The sequence below is a fragment of the Pongo pygmaeus genome, chromosome 4 (genome assembly GCF_028885625.2).
Source record: "Pongo pygmaeus isolate AG05252 chromosome 4, NHGRI_mPonPyg2-v2.0_pri, whole genome shotgun sequence".
NCBI lineage: Eukaryota > Metazoa > Chordata > Mammalia > Primates > Hominidae > Pongo > Pongo pygmaeus.
In genome coordinates, this window is record NC_072377.2 from 107,070,790 (window position 1) to 107,084,910 (window position 14,121).

The 14,121-nt window shown below is 36.2% G+C and overlaps 1 protein-coding gene across 50 annotated transcripts in view; it reads left to right on the forward strand.

Annotated features, from left to right (window-relative positions):
- PAM (peptidylglycine alpha-amidating monooxygenase) overlaps positions 1 to 14,121 on the forward strand; it is a 275,240-nt gene that overhangs the window by 258,079 nt on the left and 3,040 nt on the right. For 23 of the 50 annotated variants that reach the window (XM_054489035.2, XM_054489037.2, XM_054489041.2 and 20 more), the window contains 3 exons: positions 4,727 to 4,826; positions 7,180 to 7,233; positions 12,557 to 12,760. In XM_054489035.2, coding sequence (XP_054345010.1) covers positions 4,727 to 4,826; positions 7,180 to 7,233; positions 12,557 to 12,760 — 358 coding nt within the window. The remainder of the gene's footprint in view (positions 1 to 4,726; positions 4,827 to 7,179; positions 7,234 to 12,556; positions 12,761 to 14,121) is intronic. The other 27 variants (XM_054489043.2, XM_054489044.2, XM_063665075.1 and 24 more) reach the window with 2 other exon arrangements.

A 14,121-nucleotide genomic window follows, 5' to 3' on the forward strand; every position in this document is an offset into this window, starting at 1 on the left:
AGATGGGCGGATCACGAGGTCAGGAGATCGAGACCATCCTGGCTAACACGGTGAAACCCCATCTCTACTAAAAATACAAAAATAATTAGCCGGCCGTGGTGGTGGGCGCTTGTAGTCCCAGCTACTCGGGAGGCTGAGGCAGGAGAATGGCATGAACCCAGGAGGTGGAGCTTGCAGTGAGCCAAGGTCACGCCACTGCACTCTAGCCTGGGGGACGGAGTGAGACTCCATCAAAAAAAAAAAAGAAAAAAAATGAGTTCACTGTAGGTGTGTGGATTTTTTTCTGGGTTCTCTATGCGATTCCATTGGTCTATGTGTCTGTTTTTATGGCAGTACCATGCTGTTTTGGTTACATAGCTCTGTAGTATAATTTGAAGTCAGGTAATATGACTCCTCCAGTTTTGTTCTTTTTGCTCAGGTTAGCTTTGGCTATTCTGGGTCTTTTGTGATTTCATATAAATTTTAGAATTTTTTTCATTACTGTGAAAAATATTGATATTTGGATAGTGATTGCATTGAATCTGCAGATTGCTTTGGGTATATGAATATTTTAACAATACTGATTCTTCCAATCCATGAACATGGAGTATCTTCCCTTCTTGTGTGTGTCCTCTTCAGTTTTTTTCATCAGCATTTTATAGTTTTCATTGTAGAGATCTTTCACTTCTTTGGTTAATTCCTAGGTATTTAATTTTATTTTTGGCTGTTGTAAATAGGATTACAATTTCCATTTCTTTTTCAGATTGTTCATATTGGCATATAAAAATGCTACTGATATTTTATGTTGATTTTGTATCCTGCAAGTTTACTGAATTTATCACTTCTAATAGTTTTTTTGGTGGAGTCTTTAGGATTTTCCAAATATCAGATCATATAATCTGCAAACAAGGATAATTTGACTCCTTCCTTTCCAATTCGATGTCCTTTATTTCTTTTCCTTGTCTGATTGCTCTAGCTAAGACTGCCAGTACTATGTTGAGTAACAGTGGTGAAAGTAAAATGCTTCAATGTTTTATTAATAGAAATTAGTCTGTTATAATACTGACAACTAGTCTGGTGTTTATCAAATTTTATTCCAGAGATATGCATTAAATACTTACTCTGTGAAAGGCATTATGCTAGGTACTAAGAGTATAAAGGTGAATAAGGGTATAAGGGTGAAAGAGACACAGCCTTTTCTTCACTGGAGCTTTAAGCCATAGTAACAGGATCTAAATATAACCAAAATGAATCTAAAGATTCCAGTATACATTCCTTTCTTTAGGTTTCTATTTATATAAACAAATAAGATTTTTCTAGAAATATTTAACCAGAAAAGCAATAGGCAATGAAATCTCAAAGCATAGCAGCCCTGCAGAAAGAAATTCATTACACTGATAATAAATATTTTATTCCATAGTGTTTCAGATCCTTATTGATTATCCAGTCTTCATTGTTGTGCCCCTTTGAGCTAACTTCCTCATATCTGTTGGTAAAGGAAGTGAGATGCTTAACTCTCTTTCAGTTCTTTGCTTTGTATTAGTGGAGTGTTTGCCTTGCTCCTTCTTTTAATGATAATGTACTGTATCAACCAGGATATTAACTTTTAATTTAAATATGCATCTAGAAATCAAAACTAAGTGCTAAACAAGAGGCTAAACGAGACTTAACCTCATAAAAATCTGAAGAGTTCTCAATTAAAATTTCCAAAGCATTGTGCTTTCATCAGATGTTAGGCAAAGAATGAGTCACAATATGTGGGTCAATTCAGCAAACTTGAAAAGACAGTCTCACTCCAAGATGAACTTTGCTTCTCCTTTCAGTAAACAAGACTTGATATTACACCAAAACATAGAAATATATTCTGTGTTGACACAGTAAACTGAAATCAGTTTATAAATCTCTCAGAATTTTCATTAAACAGATTATTATCACAAAGATTAATTTTGGGTGAAGGAAATAGTATGGTCTGTTGACTCCTGTGTAAAAAGAGATTCCTCTTCACAGTGAAGGTCAAGTTTTACATAAGGGGGTTGTGCTTCTGTTTGTGCATATCCGCTCCTTATCTCCTCTTACATTTCAGTTCTCCATCTTCTACTATTACATTCTTTAGAGATGTTTCCATCTGAATATAGGGACTCTGTTTTTATGTCTGTGCAGGGAAGCTTAGACAGTAGGACAATAAAGAAAATGGTTCTATCAAATGCTATCAAAAAGCTGTAAGAGAAAAATACACATTGTTACTCCCCAAGTCATTCCCCCTGTAATCAAAGGAAAGACTTGTGGTCCCTCATTATCTGCTTTTATACACACCCTTCAGACAGGCATTTTTTTTTTGTCGTCTTCTGTGTGGCAGCTCATATGGAAAAGGAAGAGAATGATCCCCATCCTTCCATACCAAGAGAAGAAAAAAGTGAGCCCAGATTTATGTCATTTTTCCAACATGATGATTAAAATGACAATACTTGAGCTGAAAAGTTCACTTAAGTTAAATTACTTGTTCAAGCTACATGGAGTAGCATATGTGGATCTCAAACCTAGGTCTTTCTGACTTTGAAATGTGCTTAACCTTTTCATTCCTGAAGTACACATTGGTATGCCAAGGGCTATATTAAGCCACAACATAAACATTGTGCAACTTAGAAGAACTGTTTTACTTAATATTAAGTAGATTTAAACTTACTATGTTGAAGCAAACATTGTTATGCTATGGAGTAGAACACAAATTTCCTTACGAGTTTTTAAAATAAAATACAAGATTTTGAAGGCAGTTTGCTCCAGGCTTTGTCACCAGATGCCTGGTGAAGATATTATCATGCTCCTCTCATGTCGATTTTATTTTGCTGGGGGTACCTCAAAAGAAGAGTCTGCAAAGGCTAGATTAGAAGATCTTTATATCTGTGTAGCTCTAAAAATACTAAAGCTTGGTCCTAAAATTTAACCACATAATTTTGTTTCAAATGACACAAAGCACTAGAACAGTTCATTGAAAAGATTACAACTGAGTTCTTCTGATTGCAAGAAGATAGAGTCCCATCTATCTTCTTGCAATCCCCCTGAGTTCCTATAGAGTTCCTAAGCCTCCCCCTGAGTTCCTATCGTGGCCCCAAAGTACTGTATTTCTAGCAGAACCCTTAGCTTCATGGATCAGTGGGGCCAAGGTTCTGCTATAAATACAGATTAGTGGCTCTCTCACTTGAGAGCCACTAATAAAGGTTTATTATTCTTGTTGCCTTGAATTTATGACATATTGTGATTTATTTAAAGCAAAGTTCTTAGCCAGTGAATAGTTCACACATTCCCTCCTCACCTTTATTCCCCCATCATTATATTTTTCCTATCAGAAAATATGAAGTATTCTACAACCATGTTTTACAAAGAAATTTCTAAGAACATATTACGGTATAGAGCAGGAGTGGCCTATCATTTGGCAGTCTTTTGCCATCCATTAACTGAACCTCCCAAAAAAGATGAACATTTAATGACAAGCCCACAGGATTTCAGCAAGGCAGCATTTTGATTTCTGGCTCTGTGTTTTCCTCTATGCATTTGTCACAGCTTATTTGAAAGTATGAAAAAAAATGAGCCTCCTTAGCATGGCTATCTCATTTTTCTTTTCAGTGTGATAAACTTGATTCCTAAAGTACGATAGTATCTCCAGAGCATGTATTCTTCTGCCCCGCCTCAACTGAGCTAGGAACAGTAGTTTGTCTCGTTAGTACCCTTTGAACTCAGCACATCAGGGTAGGCAGATGCTGGCTGATAAGCCCATAGTCTGGATACTCACTAGTCATATTTTTGATAACTGTGTATCCAGGCAGGCCTTCTGGCCTCAAAGGTGAAAGATGTTATCTATATCTTGCCAACTGCCAGACCCAGGGCACCTTTGGAGGTTTCCAGAGACAGATGGAAATGTCAGCAGCACAACAATTTAAGGCTTCTCTTCCAAGAACTAGTTTGGTGATCCCCAAAAGAAAGTCACAAAAGGATCTCCCCTGTCTCTTGTGTCCTCATAATGGAGAGGACAATGATTTGAAATAGAGAAAGATATATTAAAATATAGAGCATCTGAAGTAGGGACAAAAGCCCAGGAAGTACTTGGAGGTGTAACACTCAATTTCTTTCCTTTGCTGACTGAAAACATCACAAACATAAGACTTAAAGAGTCTAAAACCCCACATTGCTACATATCTCTTAGTGTACATTTCAAAAAATTAAATGTCCCAAATCTCTGAAATGATTTTTCTTATCAATAATATACAAATGGTTTTTAAGGTAGCACATGATAGCTTGATGGGAATAATAAAAATTAATACCTAGACTTTTTTACTTGTACAAATTTTAAAAAGTAAATTTGATAGTTATTAAAAGGTAGAAGAAACATGAAGGCAAAAATCAATGTAAATAACTAGACAGATAATGCAACACCAGTAAACAGTATTGTAAAAAATAATCTACCTGTAAATTTTCATACTTAAAAGAATTGAAAGTCAGTAGTGGGGGTTCCTTAGCATTTCCCAATGTTTAGAATTATGCCTGGAAGAGTTGGTACCCAATGAATGAATGAATGAATGAATGAATGAATGACTCCCTTCAGCCTAGGGTTGTTTCAATAAGAAATATTTTGCTTTGGTTTGAGCAATATGTTTTGTTGTTTTATTGTTGGCTTTGCTTTGTTTTTCTGTCTTTTCATGAAGGATTCAAGTAAAGGCTCACCACTCTAATGTGTGGCTTCTTATTTTGGCAGCACTTTGATATGCCTCATGATATTGTTGCATCTGAAGATGGGACTGTGTACATTGGAGATGCTCATACCAACACTGTGTGGAAGTTCACCTTGACTGAGAGTATGGTTTTCACAGTATTATTGTTCACATTTTCCCTCAGTTTGATTGCTTAAAAGCATATGAAACAAAAACATTTGCATGTCCTTATCTTTTTACTGATGAGAGTAGGAATCAAGGTATAAAGCAGTTGTTAAAAGACCTATTTGGTGTCCATTAAGTGGAAAGAAATGATTTTTTTGCTGGCACTTATCCCCTTGTTTCCACAGGAGATTCTTGATGCCTGAAGTACTGTCTGTTACATTAAAAGTCAACGTTAATTCCAGCTTAGTTCCAGAAGGAGAGAGGGGGCTTTGGCAAAGCAGTGGGGCTGACTTCTTTCCATAAAGCCTCATTACCCATATGGCCCTTTAGCTCTCAGTAGCTGCTGAGCATCTAGAGATACCAGCATCTGTTTGAGACATATTATCCCAAATATGAATATTTGGAAATATTCAAAGAGGAAGCACTTTGAATTTTCTGCTTGGACTTCAGCTTTCCCAAATAACTGAATTGCTATATTTTCATGTAACTCAGAATGTTGTCTAAGTATAGATTTGCTCCATCAGGATCCTGCCAACTAGTTTTGGAGTTTTCTAATTGGAATTTGGACATCATTTTTAATCCCTAAAAAGCAGACTAACTTTTAACCCCTAATATGCTAAAACAAATAAATTTTTTAAATTGAAGTGTACCAAATCCTTGATAGGACACAAACTTCAGTGTCCAGAAATACTTTTAAAACATGGCAGGGCCCAAATAGGAGAAGGTGAGAGTAAGGAAAATAATTGGGGATGATAAATTTGAGGTATCAGGAACTGCAACAGGTAGTTTTAGATAAAGGACAAAAAAACGACATGTAAACTTGATGAAGAAAAATATCAATTATAAAAGGAAAAACATAAATTATAAAAAGGCAAGAAAACAAATTACAGCAATGGAAAGTAAAATCAGGAGTCCAAACACATAATCAGATACTATACAGGGCTTGGATCTCAATTAATTTGGTAACTTTTGTAGTCAGAACTATCCTTTGAGTAACGTTTGCAGTTGTGTAAAAAGAACCAAGTTAGGGTTGAGTGAGCAGAGACCCCCATGAACTATGCCACTCCAGCAGTAGCTTCACATTTCCCTTGCAAATGTGGCTCTCTCACCACCTGAATTGTCAAAGAGGATCCAGAAGGCAGGGTCAGACAAGAAGGCAAAGATAGATGGATAACCCCCAACTGCATGACTAAACTGTGGATTTTCAGAACAAAAACAAATGCAAAAATACTTTTAAAGATGGAGAAGACTTCAGAAGAAAATCTAGCCAATATCTTAATTTTATGGATAGGAATATAATTCTTGAACTCATTAATATTTCAATCTGAGGCCCTGTATACCATGATCCCCAGCCTTTTTGGCATTAAGGGACCAGTTTCATGGAAGACAATTTTTCCACAGACCATGGGCAGAGGGAATGGTTTCAGGGTAAAACTATTCCACAAGGAGCACGCAACCTAGATCCCTTGCATGTGCAGTTCACAAAAGGGCTCAGGCTCCTATGAGAATTTAATGACACCACTGATCTGACAGGAGGCAGAGCTCAGGTGGTTATACTCACCTGCCACTCACCTCCTGCTGTGCGTTCCAGTTCCTAACAGGCCATGGCCCGGGATTTGGGGACCCCTGCTTTATACTACCCTAGTGGTTTGAAACTCAGAAGATGCATGTCAGATTTACCTACGGGGGGACTGTTAACAATACACATGGCCAGTCCCCACTCCAGATCTACAGAAAGAAGAGGAATAATATTATGTGTATTTTAGAAAGTCCTCCCAAGTGACTTTGGTACATCTCCTGATGGAAAAGCACAGCGATATGGCATTCACCTTCAAAACAGAGAAGCCCTCTGCATAGAGCAGAGTGCAGTAAATCTGGAAAATAGTATATCTGGAACAGTAAGACTGCCATTGAAGACTAAATTGGTGTCTCATTTATTTGCATCCTTGTAGTTAACTGGTCAAATCCATTAACATCAACTAGAAGACTGCTAACCCAACATGGCAGAACTAGTAATCAGTCTAAGACATTGTCCACATGAAAGCAGATCTGCTTGGTCTTTCAGAAATAATACAATATTATGAGCTCTACAAGACATAGCTCATTCTAAATATGAAATACTTAGAAATATTTTAGCTTTCCCTAGGAAATTTTATCCACAATTCATGGAGCACCTAATTAGTGGTTTGTATTGAACTCTTTCCTAATATAATAATGCATTTGATGAATTAAGGAAATATTTTCCACTGAGTAAAATTAATATCAAAGTTAAATTTTCAAATGTTCTTTTTGGAGATTCTGACGTTTCTCTCTCCTTGCTGTGCTGTTACAGAAATGGAACATCGATCAGTTAAAAAGGCTGGCATTGAGGTCCAGGAAATCAAAGGTTGGTCAGATTCCTCTTATTACTATAAAACCAAAGTCTGGCTGTGCTGAATTCTTTTATGGCCCTTGATTGCAACTTAAAAAATTACCAGGCTAAAAATATAATCTGGTAAATTATCAGTGACTTCTGCTGTGTACTGAGCCTTTAAACCTGTATGTTGCCACTTCTCTCTTTTTTTTTTTTTTTTTTGATAAATGGAGCAGTCATAATGAGTTCAAATTACTGATTTCAAGTGATAGAAAGTGATTGAGGATACAAGAAATCTATAACTAGTGAGCCAGAGATATTCAGAGAAGAAAAAAAGTCAGCCACTTTGGGGAGTACATTAACCCCAGGCAAGTAAAAAAATACCATTTGGCGTATTGGAAAAACCTTTTCTTAATATACTAATATAAAGGAGTGAAATATAAACCTTTTCTAATATAAAGGAGTGAAAAATATCTTTGGTGGGTCACTGCTATAATGATAAGGAAAGATTAGCTATTTCTTTAGCTTCTATCTTAGTACCATTCAGCTTCCATGATTTACTGAGGGCCTTTTGTGTGTAAAGCACTATAGCAGGTCTAAGGGAAATGAGACTGCACCTGACCTTATAGCCTTATAAGGAGAGAGGGGGAAAGTTACATACATAAACACATATACAAATAAGTATATCACTGGTATATAATATCAGGACTAGGGAAATGGGATTTAGCTATTGGTAAGCAACCACTGGGTTCATACGGAGTCCCTGTCAACTTATTTTGTCTCTTTCCTAGGATCAGTTTATGTTTGTACATTCTAACATCTGCAGGGTTTTGGCATGTCATTTCCAGTTAAGGACTCGCCATGAGTTTCTCATGTTACCTAAAATTTAAGTAGCAAGGGGATTCCATTATTAGTTGCTTTACAAATGATCCACCTAGACATTCAGACACAAACCTAGGCTTACTTGTTTTCTTTTCTCATCAAAGCAGCTGGAAAAGAAATGAAAAGCAGCAACAGCAATGGGGAATTTAAGGATTTTATGTAGACAGATAAGAAAATATAGCCAGCTCAAGGGGTAATAAAATATTATAAAATAAATAGCAATTGTTTGGCATTTGTAGAGATCCTACCCAAGTGACACTACTAAGTGGCATTCATATCACACTCATATACTAAAGAAGGTTCCTGTCCCCCTAGTTTTATGTCTTTGTTATATATAGAATTATTGGTAAGTTCTGTTTGCCCTGGAATAAAGACGTTGGGAAAGATCATGTTGTTAATAGTAGCTATCACTTACAGAGCAGAAACAATGGGCTATACAGAAATTATTACATTTAATCCTTATGCCAACCATGTAATAACTGCTATTATCCCAATTTTACATATGAGGAAATTGAGGATCAGAATTACTACTAAGATAGTACATTTTAGAGTCAAGCTTTAAACCAAAATCTGTTTGGCACCAAAGCCTGCACTCTTAACCACTATTGCTATACTGCTGAGGAGAGACTGATACCACCAATTCATTCACTATAAATTCTTCCAAGAACTGCAGGTTGGGAATGGTTATAGTTTACTCTGAAACCTGTAGAATTTTTAAATGGTCTCAAATCATTTCTGCTTAAATAGATGTCACCAAAAAATTCTAGGTGGTACTAGTTGGCCTGTTGAGAACAGCTTAGCCATACTGACCTCATCTTAGCTGGTCAATGACGGATGAATAATGCTGTCATATAGGCCATTTCCTCTCTCCTCTGTGCACACCACTGAGTCCAGTTGGTCAGAAACCTTCCAACTTTGTGGAAGTAGTTTGTGGTCAAACCCAGCAGTTCAAACAGTAAATTTTATTGAAATATCTTGCCTTGACAGTCCAGTTTTAATAGTTAACCCAAACTCAGATGAAGTTGTCTCTTCTTTGAACCCATATGGCTCTCATTAAACCTTTAAGATTATGTTCTTATTACAAAGGGAATGTAAATCATGCTGGATCTCTAGATCTTATGTTTTATCAATATCTTGAAGCTTAATTCAAACTACCCTTTATAAAAGAGAAGGGAAAACACAATTTCAGACTTAATACCCTTGTCGTTACATGTTAATTTTAAATCCCCAAATTTGAGTTGCCTTTGATAACACTTACCCCTACTATGAATGGTCATATGACTAATTACTATTAAAAAGGTTTCAGAACCAGTGTTCTAAGGAAGTTGTAAGGATAAGATAATTTCAGATGATTAAAAAAACTGATGAAAAGGATTTAAACTTTCTAATAAAGTTACTAGAGATAAAACAGGTATACCAATATCTCACCAAAGCATAGCTCTCACCCCCAAGCCCACCCGCCCCCCCAATAAAAGATAATAATGGCCACTTTCAATAAAACTTTTAAAAAAGAAAAAAACCTCTTTAGTGCAGTTAGCTTTTTAGGCCTTATGGTAAGCAACACATTGTAAGGAAGCACATTAAGAAGAAAAGAATGATCTCATTGGTGCTATATGCACTTTTCATGTCCCCTAACCAGTTACTTCCTAGTATGCCATTTGCCTTCAGCCTTCAGTTCTGTCTGTGATGAACTGGGATACAATTGCTGTATTAAGAATGTCCTTCCCTTCCTGTCCCAGTTATTCCAATTCCAAGTGGTCTCTAGACTTCTCTTCTGTTAGGGGGAGACAGATTTGCACATACATGTATATGTGCACTCACACAGGAATGTAGCTAACCTCCCTTTCTAAATGCATTGCTTTAAAGAAGAAAAACTGTCATACATCAGCTTTTATAAAATTTGTTTATTTCCAAATATCTATAGAGATGCTACAAGGGCTTGCACTCTTATAAGATTTTAAGGCATGTTTATTCTACCCAGAATACACCTGGCATTTTATATGACAAAAGAATGGTCATTCTAGGTGCCTCCTATTTTCCAGAAACCTAGTGTTCTGGCTAATCTTAGAGCCTCTTCACTCTTCATTCATCATGGATGCTCCAAATTACTGGGATTTTTAATAAAAGAATTTAGGATAAAGAGTGAAAGTGGCAGAATTTGGAATATTCTTCAGGCTTTCAGTGGAATTCTTAGACTCTTAAGTTATAACTATTGTTTTAGGCATGTTACCCCACATATAAATGCTCTTGTGAAGAGTAGCAATATTGTTTATTTTCTTTAGAATGGAACATTTAAAATTTTTAGCCTCCTTTTTAAAAATATAGAGCATCTTTTAAATCTTAAATATATTTCAGCCAGTTCCAAAAGTTGGAATGTTTAAGTATTTTTAGTAGATAACACTCAAAATATCAGAAGTGATATGAAAATCAAGATTTTCTAAAGTGCTGTGTATGTATTATATCTTACTAAGTTCATTGCCTCATTCTCATTACTTTCTATGAATGCTAAACTGATTCTTTTAGTCTTTCACCTGTATCATCCACAGTTCCTTCCATTTAATGTTGCCCAATTCTGGTTCTGCCTTATCCATGAAACTAGATATGACCTAGTATACTCATTGTATATTAGGTGCGTATAAACTTACTAAATGACAGGCAGTAACTACTCTGGTAATACCCACCTTCAAACAGGAACAAATCCTTCTTCCAAAAGAAACAAGTTCTTAAATGCCAACCTACATCTTTGGCCTGTGTTTTTTACTCCCATGATCTATTTATTGCAATTTTCTTATTTAAATATAGAATAAGCTTAAATATAGAGCAATTTTGTATATCTTTCCTATAGCAACCAAAAAAAAAAAAAAGACAAATCAGTGGTCAGAAAGAATAGAAATCACACCTGTATTCCCCTCAGAAACTAGACATAGAAAAGTTATATTTGAACCATTTCTAGGTCTGTGAACCAACTCCTTTCCTTCCCTCCCTTTCAAGTTTCAAGAGTCACTTGAGTGGAAAAAGAAAACAAAGGATGGCCTCCCTTTAGCCATAGTACAGGGAAGGAAAGGAGGACTATAAGGTTATCTACAAAATGGTGATGATAACAATAGTGCCTACTCATAAGCTTGGTATGATGATTAAAGGAAACATGCCTGACAATGGTGTAAGTACTCAACAGATGTCATTGAGACTGTAAAAGAGGCTGGCTCAGAACATTGAAGCAAAGAGTTGGAACCTACCATCTGTTTGTATTATAAATTATGTTGACAGTGTCTTAAATGATTTGGGAAACATTTATTTGGAGGAGTGTCCAGTAAACTACTAAGCTGAGTCTATATCTACTAAACATTAACCAAAGATTTTCCTGATTGTGTTATCCCTACCATTTTGTCAAAATCTTTTTGAGGCTTTACAGTGCATTCTGTATTGTAAGGCAGAAGGGCATACCAAGAAGTTGAAATTTCAGAAATGCATGACCTGTGAGTCTTCCTGCAAATGTGGTTGTAACTTTTAGTCTGGGCAAATTCTTACTAGCCTTTGTACACTAGAGTTTCTATACAAATACACATATGTGCTTCTTGTAGGGCAAGGATGTCTCAAAGCTCAACCTCATTTTCATATCATTAGTTATTAAGATCACTGCAGCAGCTTATATAGTTTCATTGCATCAATTTCCCAAACAGTACTTTAGGCTTGATACCTACTCAGTACCTGCCAATGTTACAGAATAGTTTTAGTTATTATAATAGTTGTTCTTCTCATCAGTAACAAAAGGATATACAGTTCATCTGTCTGTACTCACATTTTGCTGAAAACAATATAAAAGAGCCTGAAAAGGACATAGTTCCTTTTTTCTTTTGTAATCCTAGCATTAATGTGTGCAGCTGTCCATGTGAAGTACCAAAAATTAATTGAACATGAAAAATATTTTTAAACTAAAGATACAAGGAAACAAATACTTATTATATACATTTTTTATGACAGACATTTACACCCACCAGTTTTATGAAGGAGGTCCTATTATTACAGTTTTATAGATGAAGTTACTGTGGCCCAGATAATTTAAGTAACTTGCCCAAAGTTATACAGCTAGTATATAGGAGAATTGGGATTTGTACCCAGGTTTGTTTGATTCCAGTATGCACACCAATTCTTTCCCCTACGCAGTACTGTCTTGTTAATTTTACCTTTGGAAAAATACAAAAGGATATATATTCTGTGGAATTATAGCTAAAGAGCGTATTAAAAGTAGAACAAAAGAAAACTGATTTGAAGGTGAAAAACCATTCAGTGGAAATAACTAATCACAATGCCTGCTGCCAGCTTGGTAGATTCAGGTATTAAAACATGATCCCCCTGTACACTGGAGTCAGCAAGTTCTTTGTGAACAGTTATTGATTTGACTGGGTAGGGGTGGGTAAGGGGGTTTTGAAATATTTGAGTCAGTTGAATATTGTGAACTCTTCTTTCCCTGAAGAAGCCGAGGCAGTTGTTGAAACCAAAATGGAGAACAAACCCACCTCCTCAGAATTGCAGAAGATGCAAGAGAAACAGAAACTGATCAAAGAGCCAGGCTCGGGAGTGCCTGTTGTTCTCATTACAACCCTTCTGGTTATTCCGGTGGTTGTCCTGCTGGCCATTGCCATATTTATTCGGTGGAAAAAATCAAGGGCCTTTGGAGGCAAGTAAAATGAGCCCCGTGAACTTGGAACCTGCCTTTGAAAGAGTGTTTGGCCTAATTATCCTCAGGAGTTTGATTGGGATTTTTTTCACTGTCTTTGTTTTTTTGTTTTTAATGCTCTCTACCATTTTTGACGTTATTGTCTATGTTCCAAATATTGCCCCTAGTTAATATCACAGTACAAAATAGTATCTGGAGACTCTGAAATTTGGATAGTCAGATTAAAATATAACCTTTAATACTACCTTTTAGCAATGGGCTTAAGTCCAATTAATGAGTCCATATGAAATTGTAGGTAGTAAAGTCAGCATAAATTAGCTGAAGGATCAGAGGAGGAGATATCTGCTGTTAGGAAGAGGCCCAGTCCTCAAAGTACCTGGGTCAGTTTTTCGGGTTGTGTTTTTCTCCCATTAGGCTCCTAGCTACATGACCATGGGCAAGTTACTTAATCTCTCCAGACCAGTTTCCTCATAAAAAAGTGAGGATAAAATAGTTACCTTCCAAGGTTGTACAAAGATGAAATAATGTACATAAGCATTTATCAGGATACCTGGAACCTAGGAAGTATTCAATTAATACCACCAATGGTTATGATGAATAATCATTGGTAATAAAGTAACGAAAGGCATAAGAAGTTATAAAAAAACACTTGTCTTAAACCTTAGTTTTCAAGAAAAATTGATTACTTCTATAACAAACCATTTGATAGTTTTTGAATAGTCATAATTTAGATCTTCAGCCTTCCATAACTGAACAAGGCAGAGTCCAATACCAGAGTTAGTATTTTATGAAATCATTATCACAATATAGGATACAAGAGCTGAGTTTATTTTAGGACATCTAAATAAATAAACAAATAACCCAACTCATGTTTCTTACCGCTCAGTAGCAGTCCCTTGGCTGGGTCCCCAGGTCCTAGAGCAAGTCTGTAGCTGTGTGTGGGAAGAAATCCATGGACCAGGGAGAGGGGGAGCATTTGATCAAGAAACAGCATCTGATCCTATTTCAGGTCAAGGCAGCCATGGCAGGGATTCAGTGCCCTTGGCAAAGCCCTGACACAGAAAAAGGCATGGAAACAGAAAACAGAAAATTCAGTTTAATATGTTGTAAAAGGGAATTTTTATTAGACTTTCTTTTGCTTTCCATGTGCCATCAATAAATCTCTACAAAAATATAGTTAACTCTTCCCAAAAAGGATTTCTATTGAGTCCATGTTACAGATCTGGAACTGTCATAAGTAGAGGCAAAGAGAAATAAACATAGTCATTGTCTTCATGGTGTTATATAGATGCTTCAAAAGAGCAAGAATCCATATCTTGAGTACTGATATGTCCCCAGCACAAATAATAGTTCCTGATACT